Source organism: Mobula birostris, chromosome 4, assembly GCF_030028105.1.
Source record: "Mobula birostris isolate sMobBir1 chromosome 4, sMobBir1.hap1, whole genome shotgun sequence".
Classification (NCBI taxonomy): Eukaryota; Metazoa; Chordata; class Chondrichthyes; order Myliobatiformes; family Myliobatidae; genus Mobula; species Mobula birostris.
In genome coordinates, this window is record NC_092373.1 from 87403556 (window position 1) to 87418192 (window position 14637).

The 14637-nt window shown below is 42.2% G+C and overlaps 1 protein-coding gene across 1 annotated transcript in view; it reads left to right on the forward strand.

Annotated features, from left to right (window-relative positions):
- LOC140196463 (uncharacterized) overlaps positions 1–14637 on the forward strand; it is a 388255-nt gene that overhangs the window by 129060 nt on the left and 244558 nt on the right. Inside the window, exons 5-6 of the mRNA XM_072255725.1 lie at positions 11961–12044; positions 13275–13381. Of these exons, the coding sequence (XP_072111826.1) occupies positions 11961–12044; positions 13275–13381 (191 nt within the window). The remainder of the gene's footprint in view (positions 1–11960; positions 12045–13274; positions 13382–14637) is intronic.

A 14637-nucleotide genomic window follows, 5' to 3' on the forward strand; every position in this document is an offset into this window, starting at 1 on the left:
TCCTCGCCCACCACCGTTGTTCATTTTCAAATTACGAACTGTTCAGATTACAAACAGTTGTCGGGTACAGAACGTAGGGAATGTGTATATCAGGAAAAGAATCAAGATCCAGTACTCTCTCCTATGTGTCTACATTTGTCATTCATTACAATAGTCACATTAGGTGGCCTATGTTTAATGAGGAAGCTCATTGCAAAAATTGATTTGTATAACATCATGTGATGAACTAATCCAGTATTTCCTGGTGCTGATAGTCAGCAAAGACCATAAAGCTGTCAGTTGTTCAAGAGGACAGCCAATGCAGTCCTTACTACCAATTAGTCTTATTCTCCTGCCTGTTCATATACCACAGGAACATTTTACTGTTCAAGTTTCCATTTGACTTCTTTCTGAAAACTATAGTGACATCTGCTCCTAGCACTATGCAGGCAGAACAATGGTCCAGCTGTTATTGATCTATTGACTAAGGTTCAATCCTAACTTCTTCTGCTGTCTGCATGGAACTTGCACACTCTTCTTGCAACTGCATGCCTTTCATTTGGGTTCCCTCGTGTCCTCCCACATCTCAAAGACATGTGTGTTTGTAGGTCAATTGGCTCTCTAGTTGTCCTGGATGTTGTATGTGAGTGTTGGAATCTGGGAGTGATGGGAATATGAAGAGAATGGTGGAATTAGTTTGGGTAATTGCCTAATGGTCAGCATAGACTCAAAGATCTTATTTTTGTGTTGTATGATTTCATGGTTATGACTATCAAGTGCATGAGAGGATCTTCTCATCTCCTCTCTGTTTCAATTATCAATTAGTTTCAATCTGTGATGCCTAGTTAGTAATCTTCTTTATTGGAAATAGTTTCTCCCCAATTGGTAAAACTGTCTATAGTCCTGAACACCCCCATTATATCCTCCCTTAGCCCTGTCTACCTATTCCTAGCTTGTGTACTTTTGTTTGACTGAATGCCTCCTTCTATAATTCTCCAAAATGCCCTCACCCAAATTCTCAAAGCAATTTCTTATGGGAAGCATCCAAAGATCAAACAGCCTGAAAGGGAACCAGTATATAAGTTGTTTCATGTATTCATCAAAGTTAGATGAAGTTGCCAGATATGAATGCAGTAGTTGGATTTCAGTTGGATTCTGGTTGGAAAAGCCAAGAGGCTGGTTGGTTTCTGTTTTATGTCTTATTGTCCCTCTTACTTAGCTAATAATGTATTGTGAATTCATTAAACAAATATTTAAGTTCTTGACATAGCTAAAACATTTAAAACTGCATCTTTTTTTTGCTAACTGAATTTTCAGTATGTTTAAGTTCGCATATTTTTAAAAGTAACCAAGTTGATCCTGGTTTTATCTAATTTAATCCAGTCTAATCCAAATGTAATTAACCTTCATTAAATCATCAGCTGATTCTGGGCACAAGTCTGCAGGGATTTCAGTTTGGTGCTGAACAATGAGCACTTGTGTTGCTTCCATGAACAAGATCCAGGTTGAAGCTCGGTGGGAATAACCTCCCAGCTGCTTAACAAAATAAATCTGTACCGAACAGGGAATTGTGGGAACACAAAACTCAATGTGGTTAGAAGCTGGGAGTTTTAGGAGCTAAGTTTGGCCAAAATGTTTCATAGGGCACACATTAGGAGAATATGCAAAGGCATGTTTACAGGACAAACTGTGCGAGAATGTTATAGAACTATCATTTACAGGGTACACTGTAAATGTATATGGAAACAGTAAGTATATTGTCACTATAACTTATTTATTGCAAAGATACATTCACAGGGTAGACTGCAGAGAAGCTTTGTAAATGGTATACCATGCCAGGATGTCCAGGACGTACACGGAAGGTGAATATTTTGATGACCTGTACATAAATTATAGTGGTATAATATTTTATTTTTTATTGACAAACAGCACAGAATCAGCACTTTGAGCCACGCCACCCAGCAATCCCCAATTTAATTCCAGCCTAATCACTGGACAATTTACAATGACCAATTCAACTATCAACTGGTATGTCTTTGGACTGTGGGAGGAAACTGGAGCACCCAGTCATGGGGAGAACGTACAAACTCCTTACAAGCAGCAGCAGGAATTGACCCCGGTCTCCTGTACTGTAAATCGTTGTGCTAACCACTACTCTATCGTGCTGGCCCAATTATGGTGTTATGTTCAACAATTTTGTTTTTACAAACTGTTGAACGACCATCTTCACCCCCACTTTATTTTATCTTACCCCTGAATGGTAACTTTCTGTCTCCCCAGGTGCTGCTTAACCCCTTCACTATCCACAGAAATTTTCTCATTTTTATTTCAGGTTTCTAGAATCCACAATATTTTGGTTTTGATCCATAAAAATGTCTGTCAGGGTGATAGGTAAATTATCATCACTTGAAAGGAACGGGTTGGCAGGGTCTGAGGAACAATATCTGGGGGAATATATGGTTAAAAAAAATTGTGGGGATGTCTATAACGGTCCTGGCTTTCAGTCTGAGGAACTAGGGGATGTGGAGAGAAGTGGAATTCAAAACAAGGGAGTGATAGGCAACTGAGAGGGGGAAGGTTGGTCAGATACAAGCAAAGGTGAGCAGAATCTTAGAAATGGATGGAGAAGAGAAAAAAGATCTGATGCTCAGCATAGAATTAAACTGAATTTCAAGGTCATAAAATAGCAGGCAAAGTGAGCATTGAATTGCCAACAAGGAAGCAATTTGCAGTGGAGGTTAAAGGTGAGATGAAGGTGGAAATTTATTCATTTAGGAATATAATTTGGAGATGGAACACTGACACTGAGGCAGTGAATAAACTAAAGAAATAACAGTGGTGGAGCTGTATTTTTGCATTACCTGTAAATAGAGTGTGTCTTCAACATTTCTTGTCTGTATTCCATCTGGATCAAAAGATTTCAAGAACATAAAAAATGATCTTCACTTTGCCCAACACCATTACTTTACTCAATTTTGTTACTCCTGGCTAAATTCCAAAAGTATTTATTCCCCAAGAACATGAGACCTATTGAATGAAAGGGAAATGCTGATAATATAAAAAAAACTAGATGAAGTCAGCTCAACCCCAGATCAAAGTTGCTGAAAAACTCCAGCTTGTGAAGAGGAATCTTGCCTTTTGACAGTGTAGTATAGCTCTCTGCAAGCAAAATAAACCTTCAGTCATTCAAATGTGGATTGGACTGGATCAGTAGAAGATAAACACTGGAGATTCTACAGATGCTGGAAATCCAGAGCAACACACAAAATGCTGAAGGAACTCAGCAACTCAAACAACATCAACGGCAAGGAATAAAAAGTCAGTGTTTTGGGCCAAGACTCTCCATCAGGACTGGAAAGAGAGGTGGAAGAAACCAGAATCAGTAGAAGATGTTCTTTACAGGATAATGTTCAGACTAAGATGAGTGGGAATGGGGATTCTGCATTGATCTGGCATCATCTTTGTGCCTGAATTTTTGCAGTACAGTAAAATTCGGATAATTTAGCTTTCAAATGTTTCGATACCCTAAAAGTTGGGCATCTTTCTCGCTCATTAATTCAGCATGTCCAGAGTGCACGCAGAGAGCAGATATGGAGAGCAGAACCCAGTGAATCTGTTTTTCAGTTGTGTGGTGCTGTGGTCACACTGGCTTTCCACATTTCATGATCTAGAGAAAATATGTCACACCTTAAATGTATCCGCTATGCAGCTGAATATATTGGTCAGAGTTTTATAGCTTCCTATTAGTCTAGTTTATGTGGAAGGGGATGGAATCTTTCCCAAAGTTTTTCCTCCTCAAAGTAAGGATTATCCAGTTGTCAGCTACGTGGTTTATGAGTTGTCTTCACTAAAATGTGCGACTCAGGAGGTATTCTTCCTACATCATTTCTAATTCATTTTGCTTGAGCTGTTTGACATGGAAGGTAAGAACATGAGAAACTATGGTAAGGAGTAAGCCATTCAGAATCTCATGTCTGTCCTGCCATTCAATATAGAAACATAGGAAACCTACAGCACAAGACAGGTCCATTGGCCCACAATGCTGTGCCGAACATGCACTTACTTTAGAAATTACCTAGGGTTACCCATAGCCCTCTGTTTTTCTAAGCTCCATGTACCTATCCAGGAGTCTCTTAAAAGACCCTATTGTATCCGCCTCCACCACTGTTGCCGGCAGCCTATTCCACTCACTCACCACTCCCTGCATAAAAATCTTACTCCTGACATCTCCTCTGTACCTAATTCCAAGCACCTTAAAACTGTGCCCTCTCGTGCTAGCCATTTCAGTCGTGAGAAAAAGCCTCTGACTATCCACACAATCAATGCCTCTCATCATCTTGTACACCTCTATCAGGTCACCTCTCATCCTCCATTGCTCCAAGGAGAAAAGGCCATGTTCACTCAAGCTATTCACGTAAGGCATGCTCCCCAATCCAGGCAACATCCTTGTAAATCTCCTCTGCACCCTTTCTATAGTTTCCACATCCTTCCTGCAGTGAGGAGACCAGAAATGAGCACAGAACTCCAAGTGGAGTCTGACCAGGGTTCCATAAAGCTGTAACATTACCTCTCGGCTCTTAAACTCAATCCCATAGTTGATGAAGTCCAAAGCACCATATGCCTTTTTATCCATACAATCAACCTGCACAGCAGATTTGAAAGTCCTATGGACTCAGACCCCAAGATCCCTCTGATCCTCCACACTGCCAAGAGTCTTACCATTAATACCAAATTCTGCCATCATATTTGACCTACCAAAATGAACCTCCTCACACTTACCTGGGTTGAACTCCATCTGCCACTTCTCAGCACAGTTTTGCATCCTATTGATGTCCCGCTGTCACCTCTGACAGCCCTCCACACTATCCACTACACCCTCAACCTTTGTGTCATCAGCAAATTTACTAACCCATCCTTCCACTTCCTCATCCAGGTCATTTATAAACATCACAAAGAGAAGAGGTCCCAGAACAGATCCCTGAGGCATACCACTGGTTACCAACCTCCATGCAGAATATGACCTGTCTACAAACACTCTTTGCCTTCTGTGGGCAAGCCAATTCTGGATCCACAAAGCAAGCTTCCCTTGGATCCCATGCCTCCTTACTTTCTCAATAAGTCTTGTATGGGGTACCTTCTCAAATGCCTTGCTGAAATCCATATACACTACATCTACTGCTCTACCTTCATCAATGTGTTTAGTCACATCCTCAAAAAATTCAGTCAGGCTCGTAAGGCATGACCTGCCTTTGACAAAGCCATACTGACTATTCCTAATCATATTATGCCTCTCCAAATGTTCATAAATCCTGCCTCTCAGGATCTTATCCATCAACTTACCAACCACTGAAGTAAGACTCACTGGTCTATACTTTCCTGGGCTATCTCTACTTGCTTTTTTGAATAAGGGAACAATATCTTCAACCCTCCAATCCTCCGGAACCTCTTCCAGCCCTATTGATGATGCAAAGGTCATCACCATAGGATCAGCAATCTCCTCCCCCACCTCCCACAGTAGCCTGGGGTACATTTCGTCTGGTCCCGCATGACTTATCCAACTTGATGCTCTCCAGAGGCTCCAGCACATCCTCTTTCTTAATGTCTGTACGCTCAATCTTTTCAGTCCGCTGTAAGTCATCCCTACAATCGCCAAGGTTCTTTTCTGTAGTGAATACTGAAGCAAAGTATTCATTAGGTACCTCCGCTATCTCCTCTGGTTCCATACATAATTTTTCCACTGTCACACTTGATTAGTTCTATTCTGTCACGTCTTATCCTCTTTCTCTTCACATACTTGTAGAAAGCCTTTGGGTTTTCCTTAATCCTGTCCACCAAGGCCTTCTCTTGGCTCCTTCTGGCTCTCCTAATCTCATTCTTAATCTCCTTCTTGCTAGCCTTATAATTTTCCAGATCTCTATCATTACCTAGTTTTTTGAACCTTTTGAAAGCTTTTCTTTTATTCTTGACTAGATTTTCAACAGCCTTTGTACACCATGGCTCCTGTACCCTACCATTCTTTCCCTGTCTTACTGGAATGCATCTATGCAGAACGTCATGCAAATATCCCCTGAACATTTGCCACATTTTTACCATACATTTCCCTGAGAACATCTGCTCCTAATTTATGCTTCCAAGTTCCTGCCTGATGGCTTCATATTTCTCCTTACTCCAGTTAAACGTTTTCCTAACTTGTCTGTTCCAATCCCTGTCCAATGGTAAAGGAGATAGAATTATGATTATTGTCTCCAAAATGCTCTCCCACTGAGAGGCCTGACACCTGACAAGGTTCATTTCCCAATACCAGATCAAGTACAGTCTCTCCTCTAGTTGGTTTATTTACATATTGTGTCAGGAAACCTTCCTGAACACACGTAACAAACTCCACCCCATCTAAACCCCTCACTCTAGGGAGATGCCAATCACTATTTGGGAAATTAAAATCTCCCACCACAACAACCCTGTTATTATCACACCTTTCCAGAATCTGTCTCCCTATCTGCTCTTTGAAGTCCCTGTTACTGTTGGGTGGTCTATAAAAAAAAACATTCAGTACAGTTATTAACCCATTCCTATTCCTAATTACCACACACAGAGACTCTGTAGACAATCCCTCCCTGACTTCCTCCTTATTCTGCAGTCTTGACACTATCTCTGATCAGCCGTGCCACGCCCCCACCTCTTTTGTCTCCCTCCCTGTCCTTTCTGAAACATCTAAAGCCTGGCACTTGAAGTAACCATTCCTGTCCCTGAGCCATCCAAGTCTCTGTAATGGCCACAACATCATTGCTCCAAGTACAGATCCACGCTCTAAGCTCATCTGCTTCGTTCATAATACTCCTTGCATTAAAATAGACACATCCCAAACCATCAGTCTGAGTGCGTCCCTTCTCTATCACCTGCCTATCCTCCCTGTCACTTTATCTCCAAGCTTTCTCTATTTGTGAACCATCCGCCTCTTCCTCTCGTCTCTTCAGTTCGGTTCCCACCCACCAGCAATTCTAGTTTAAACTCTCCCCAACAGCCTTAGCAAACCTCATCGCCAGGATATTGGTCCCCCTGGGATTCAAGTGCAACCCGTCCTTTTTGTACGGGTCACGACTGCCCCAAAAGAGGTCACAGTGATCCAGAAATCTGAATCCCTGCCTCCTGCTTCAATCCCTCAGCCATGCATTTATCCTCCACCTCACTCTATTCCTATACTCATGGTCACGTGGCATAGGCAGTAATCCCAAGATTACTGCCTTTGAGGTCCTAGTTCTCAGCTTCTTTCCTAATTCCCTGTAGTCTATTTTCAGGACCTCCTTCCTTTTCCTACCTATGTCATTGGTACCAATATATACCACGACCACCGCTGTTCACCTTCCCACTTCAGGATATTGTGGATGTGGTCAGAAACATCCTGGACCCTGGCAGATGGGAGGCAAGTTACCATCCGTGTTTCTTTCCTGCATCCACAGAATCTCCTGACTGATCTCCTAATTATAGAGTCCCCTATCACTACGAGGAGGACAGTGCCTTCAAGTGCAGTCAATACAGCTGAGACTGTCACTCCCATGTGGGCCTCTACAGCCACAACAGACGCTGCTCTAACACAGACTGAAGCAAGACTTTCCAGGCGCAGATCCATGGTCTCGCGAGACTAACGGATGCCACCACCACCACCTATCACTATGACTATCCTCTTCCTTTCCCTGCCCTTCTGAGCCACAGGGCCGGACTCTGTGCCAGAGACGCAAGCACTGTTGCTTCCCCCAGGTAGGTCGTCACCCCCAAAAGTACTCAAACAGGGGTACTTATTGTTAAGGGGGAACAGCCACTAGTATCTGAATCTTGCCCTTCCCTCTCCTGACTGTTACTCACTTATCTGTCTCCCAAGGCCCTGGTGTGACTACTTGCCTATAGCTCCTGTCTATCACCTCCTCACTCTCCCTGACCAGATGAGGGTCATCGAGCTGCATCTCCAGTTCCCTAACCCAGTTCCTAAGGAGCTGCAGCTCAACGCACCTGGTGTAGATGTGGCCGTCTGGGAGGCTGGGAGTCTCCCGGACATCCCACATCCGACACCCAGTACAGAACACCGGCCTCACAGACATACTTCCTATTCCTATTCCTCACAGGTAACTTATCGCGCCTTGACCCCTTATTGCCTAAACCCTGTTGAGCGAAAGCCCTCCTACTCTGCCTCTTTCTGATCTAACACCCGCTCTATAAGACTGTCTTCTTTTAAATTCTTCCCACTGGTCTAACTGGCTGACCTCCACACACTTGCACAGTTGTGCCTCGATCAAACCTGATCAGAGCTGATATGTCCCCGGCCTCAATAGCTCTGTGCCGCTTCTACATTGCCCTCAGATCACCACTCTTACATTAATCTATCGACCTTCATTAAATCTCTGCACTGATCTAACCTCTACACCCACCTGAGCTAGGGAATTCCAGAGGTTCTTCACATTCTGCTTGAAGTAGTTTTGAGGTACCGCAATTTTAAATGATTGCCCCTTTTTATTGTAGTTATGACCTCTACAAGATCCTCCCACAGGAGAAAAGATGTCAACACCTACCTTGTTAGGCCCCCTCAAAATGTTATATATTTCAATAAGATCACCCCAATTCTTCTACATTTAAAACTTATAGATCTAAATTTTATAGACGCTTGTGATAGGATTACTCTTCCAATCCAGGAATTAGACCAGTGACTACTTTTGGCTGCCTTCAATGCCAATACTTCCCTTCCTAATTAAGGAAATCGAATTCCTGCTCAGAAATGGAGCATACGCAGCAGAATAGCCCTTAAACAGTTTAGTTACAAGCAGTAGTGAACAAAATGCTTATTCAAGGCGGGACTAAAATCCCATATTAGATTAGGTTAGATTATGAGGACACTCAGTCCTCGTTTATTGTTATTTAGAAATGCATGCATTAAAAAATGATACAATGGTCCTCCAGAATGATATCACAAAAAAACAGGACAACCCAAGACTAAAACTGACAAAACCACATAATTATAACATATAGTTACAACAATGCAAAGCAATACCATAATTTGATAAAGAGCAGACCACGGGCACAGTAAAACAAAGTCTCAAAGTCCCGATCGACTCATCATCTAACGCGGGTGGCAGGAGGGAGAAACTCTCCCTACCATGAACCTCCAAGCACTGACAACTTGCCGATGTATTGGAAGCACCTAACCGCAGCCAACTCTGGGTCCATCCGAAAACTTGGAGCCTCTGATCAGCCCCTTCGATACAGCCTCTCTGTGCACCATCCTCTGCCGAGCGCTTTGACCCCGCTCCGGCCGCCGAGCAACAAGCAAAGCCAAGGACTCGGGGCCTTCTCCACCGGAGATTCCGGACCACACAGTAGCAGCAGCAGCGAAGCAGCACTTCAGAAGTTTCTCCAGATGTTCCCCCGTGCTCTCATGTCCATCTCCATTAAATCAGAATTGTGCACGGCACTCTACTCAACAAATAACAGACATCACCACCGGAGTGGCCGCTGCGAGCTGCGTCGCGCCGCCATCGATAAAGAGCACCTCATTCACTCTCGCAGTGAGATAGTTTCTAGCATAGATGTTGCTAAAGTGTTAAATCTGCTGCAGTATTTGGCTAATATAAACAATACTTGGACCCAAGCTGCAATTGGACAGATGACTGGAGATAACCTCAGGCCTGCTCCAAGAAAGATCCTGAACTAAACACAAAATACTGATGGTAAACCACTTCCCATTGCATAGAATTCCGACTCCAAGAATAACAGTTAAAGCACACAAACTACTGATCCAAGCAAAGAATGTTCTGGATTATCCAGTGTTGAATGGCCAGAGCACTGAACACAAATATTCCCCAGGCGCATGCCTTTGAGCACACTTCCAAGCTTAATCACCCTCAAATCTAATAATTCAGCATGTTTCAGTTTTCCGGCTGCCCTCGCTGGTCAGATGAATGAATGGTTAAGGAGCCTGAACACGTGTGTTGACTAACTGACTATTTTTATTTTCGATTATAGAAAGCCTCATCCAATGTTTTTTTGGCAATCCCGTTGAGCTATTTGTGAAAATTTTGTAATCAATGACTTTTATTATAAAGTCAATCTTTTGCCAGTTTAAAATTCAGGTTAAAAAAAAATCAAATCAAAACACTAGCTTTTCTGCAGCACTTTTTAATTCCCTGTGACATCCTAAAGCACATTCCATCTAATGAAGTATGTTTTATTGTGGAGCAACAGTTATAGGAAATAAGCTGACCAAATTGTGCACACTAGGGGGTTATAACTAGCAACATGATATTACGGGATTATTGTGATGTTGAGAGCGACCTCCACTCTTTCTCTTTGCAACGATGCCATGGGATTCCACATTTTCTGTTTTCTTTTCAGATGGAGGTAAGGGCACTGGGTTAGAGAACTGTAGTGTATTGTGGGTTCCTCTGTACTTATGTAACTATCACTCTAACTGAGTTAGGCATGGAGTGTTAAATAACACAAATGTTTATTGTAACAGTTGAGCCCAGACTTTCTGAAAATATTTTACAAACAATATTATAATAAATAACCACCTTACTCATTCTCTTAAGGTAGCACCAACCCAGCAGCCTTAAGGTAGCACTTAACACTGAATATGTATAATTTCTTTTTTATTCCCCAAATCATAAAAATATTGTGCAAGCAGGTGAAGATAACTATATTCAGAAATTATGTACTAATAAATTGAAAGAAGCCAATCATAAATCTAGTTACAGTAAAAAACTTATGGAGCTGGGCAGATTTTGCAGATTTCCTAGTCTTCTCAGGCCTTCTTTCTCATTCCAATATATTGTCATTGCCATGATGCTTGAGGATTTCCTGCATTACTTGTCTCACTAAAGCTTACTACCAAAGAGATGTGTTACCCAGCTCATCCGCAGTGTCACCGGTGTTATTCAAGGATGGTATGATCATATGGTATTATGTCCCTCACTGGCACTGATGCCCCAAGTTTCTGCAACCACCTTTTTTCTTCTTGTACTTGGGTTGAATGTTGCCAAACTGCACTTCTAAATTTAGGAATGAATACATCTGAATTACTAACCAGCATGCGTGAGGTTACTTCTGTGTTGGCCGCACTAAAAATCATTTCTTGCTATCCATATGCATAGTGAGAATAATAGTCTATAGTGGCCTTTAGGAATCTCAGTTCAGTGACCGTGAATCCAACAGAAATGTTGCTGTCTCTTCATCAGGACACCTACCATTGTATCAGTTGTCTGTGATGTTATGTTAGTGATTGGTATTTGATTTATTGTTAGTACAGTGAAAAACCCAGTTTTGCCTGCCATTGATGCAAATCGTCTCTTCACATCTTTAATATATTGAATTATATCAATGGAAAAACAATTAGCAATGCAGACTATAATGCTAGACAAAAAGTCGAGTGCAGACAGACATTATCGTGCAAGGCCACAACAGGGTAGGTTGTGAGGTGAAAGTTTCATCTTGTCGTATTGGGTGACCATTCAGCAGTCTTATAATAGTAGAATGAGCCTGGTGCTGCAAGCTTACAGGTTTTTGTACCTTCTGTCTGATACGAGGAGAAGAGAGAATGTCTTTGTTTCTGTTGGCTGCCTTACCAGTGTAGTGAGAAGTATAGCAGAGTCCATGGAGGGGAGGCTGGTTTTTGTGATGTGCTGAGCAGTGCATACAACTCTCTGCAGTTTCTTGCAGTCTCAGCCATACCAAGCCATGGTGCATTTGCTGATGTGTGGATGAGCTGCAGAATCTTGAGGCAGTTGATGGAAATGTGGAATTAGTGTAAATGGATAATTAGTCGTCCACATGGTGGGCCATAGAACCTTTCTTCATGCTGCGTATGACTCTACACCAATTACGCACAGACTAATTTTGTTGTAATAATTGCTTCTTATCTCTGCTGTTCTGTTTTATGTCATGGTTCAACATCAAAGGTATACAGGTCATCGATGAAATTCTCGACTCTCTCCTTTCAGGTTTTGCAGTATAAGAAGCGGTGTGGTGAATTGGAACAGGAGATCGTCGAGAAAGCCTCTGAGTCGGAACAACAGAAAGTGTCAGTGAGTTGCAGTTACCAATATTTCAGCCTTAGCAGGAGTAACACTTGATTCTTCTCAGCAAGAATGTCTGACAGTAGGTGAGAATCAGGTTCGCAGCTGCAACTGGCTTCTTTTCACCTGTGGGGCTGTCAATATTTTTAGCGGCTAAGTTGTCTTAACAGTTAGTCAAGTCTGTCAGGGGATGTTTACAGGAGTGGGTGTTGGGGAAGGGCATTGAGAGAGTGATGGTGAAAGCAAGAGGTTTGCAGTCACATTTGAAAAGGATGTTGCGCAGTTTATGGCCATGGGGATAGGTAACTATACACCGAGCTTCTTGCTCAGACTAATCAATACACAGGTGAAAGTAAGTAAGAGAAAGAGGGCACAAAGATTATGCAGAGTGAGGAATTGAGGAAGAAAGAATTCTGTTCAATATCAACATGCTTTAAAAGAAACCTGGTCAAATTTCTACCTGCATCCTTACTAAACTCCAGTGTTTTGACTGATTGTGTAGATTTCTACTGAGTGCATACAGACATCACTGTTTGGTGTGACACTACCCTTGATGCATTTTGGAGAGTGTGACACAGGGAAATGAAGTGTTAGGTAGAACACATATTCTAATGGAATGGAAACAGCAACAGCCTCATGTTCAGCAGCCAAATGTTTTTATACTTTGCTTTGACATAACTAACATCCTCAGGAGAATGAGCAAACTTTACAAAAGACAGCACTGGAGGTCAGGGTTGAACACCAATCATTGGACCTGTAAGGCAGGTGACTCTACTAGTTGCAAGACGAGTGTTGAACAAGATTACAGAGGAATTTGGATTCATGAATGCTGGAAATCACCTCCAATATAATGAGCAGTTGATCTTCTGAAGTGGTTCCGAACCACATTAGGAGGATAGAGAGACAGGGAGAAAAAGTCCGAGCTGGTGTTCCTTGGTTACTGGCTTGTGTATCTCAGTGTGTGTACCTATAGTTAGCACTTACCTTAGGTGGCTAGACATTCTGCTGAAAAGCAAGCATGAGGAACAGGAGCATGGAAATAATAAAACATGGATGAGGACGTCGCCCACAATAGAAGCAAACGAGGACCAATACAGGTGCATGGACATTATGAATATGTAGACCACTGGTTTTCCAGTGAGATGCGATAGGTCTGAGCCCCTTTTGCTTCAGTCTCACTCATTCTTGTAAGTTTTTTCCATCTTGTCATCACAGTTTGGCTACTGTTGTTAATTTTAGTTACAGACACGCTTGGAGACAACAGAATCCCACTTGAGGAGAACGGAATATGAGCACAATACTGAACTGGAAAGCACTCTCATTTGCCTGGAGGAAGAGCAGCAAAGGTCTGTGACATTTACCTGTTTTGCTCTTCGGTACCTTAAGGAATTGCCCATTGTTCTGCAGAGTGGTTGTGGTGGTGTACAGTGACTCCCAGGGTAGGAAAAATACTGGGGCCTGTTATGTAGGACTTAATAATGGGATTTGCCAGAATGGATTTATGCATGGAAATTCACTGACATATGTTTGAGCTTTTTAAATTTGTGGTGAGTGGAATAGGTAAGGGGAAACCATGGATGTGTACTCTGGAATTTCAGATTCAGATTAGTTCGTTGTCATATACACCAGAGTGCAATGTAATTCCTCACAGAGTAAACCTAGGGCCTTGGTGTAAATTGACAGAATTGTTATCAGTTTAGAGTCAGTTGTTCTGCCAGCAACTTTACACATATGACAGTTTAAAGAAAATAGGCGATAATAAGTAGTAATGTGATTACTTTCAGTGTAAAGCTGATTCATTGAGTAATTAGTGTTTGAGAAGCAATTCATTATGAATCTATAAAAGGACACAAAGCAGCCTCTGAATTCACACCTGAATCGGGGTTGTAGAATTTTCAGTAACAGTAATACAGCCACGAGACCAGATGCAGTGCTGTGGCATTCTGACAGTCTCTGTGAAATGAGCAATGCTCCAGGCGGTTAACACCTGGCTGCAGGTGCTGTGTAAATCCGATCACTAGGGAACAGTTTCTGCTTGACTCAGTTTCTGCTCAAATGTTGTGCTTGGCTCAAAGGGTCTGTTTATGGCAGTGAGTGGGAAGTGGTTTGATGCACAGCTGTTGGATTGCGATACATGTTTATCTGGAATTGACTGTACCAGTGTGTGCTTGACTGTTCCTGATGTCCTCATTTTTACCTACCAGCCAAGATTCAGCTTAGAATTACAGGCCCTGCTGCATGCTTATAGAGGCATTTATAAAAACAGTGTGGCATCTCACTGAATTCTGATCTCTTTCATTCTTAGTTTCATCTCATTATTATTTGATAAGTATATTAATGATGAATTTAACCTATTATTTTAACATATGTCGGCTTGACCTACTTGGCAACACTCTCCATGGGGCTAAAAAATGATTGCTCTAAAGATCTGAGCACATAATCTAAGGCAGCACTGGGGGAGTGCTGAAGTTTAGAAGGTGTCATTTTTCAAACAAGCTCTAAAGTTTGCTCAGGTGGGTGTTAAAGATCCCACAGCCTCATTCAAAGAAGAGCTGGGAATTTCCTTCCAGTCATTTGGACAACTTGTCTCTCAAGAGCAAAC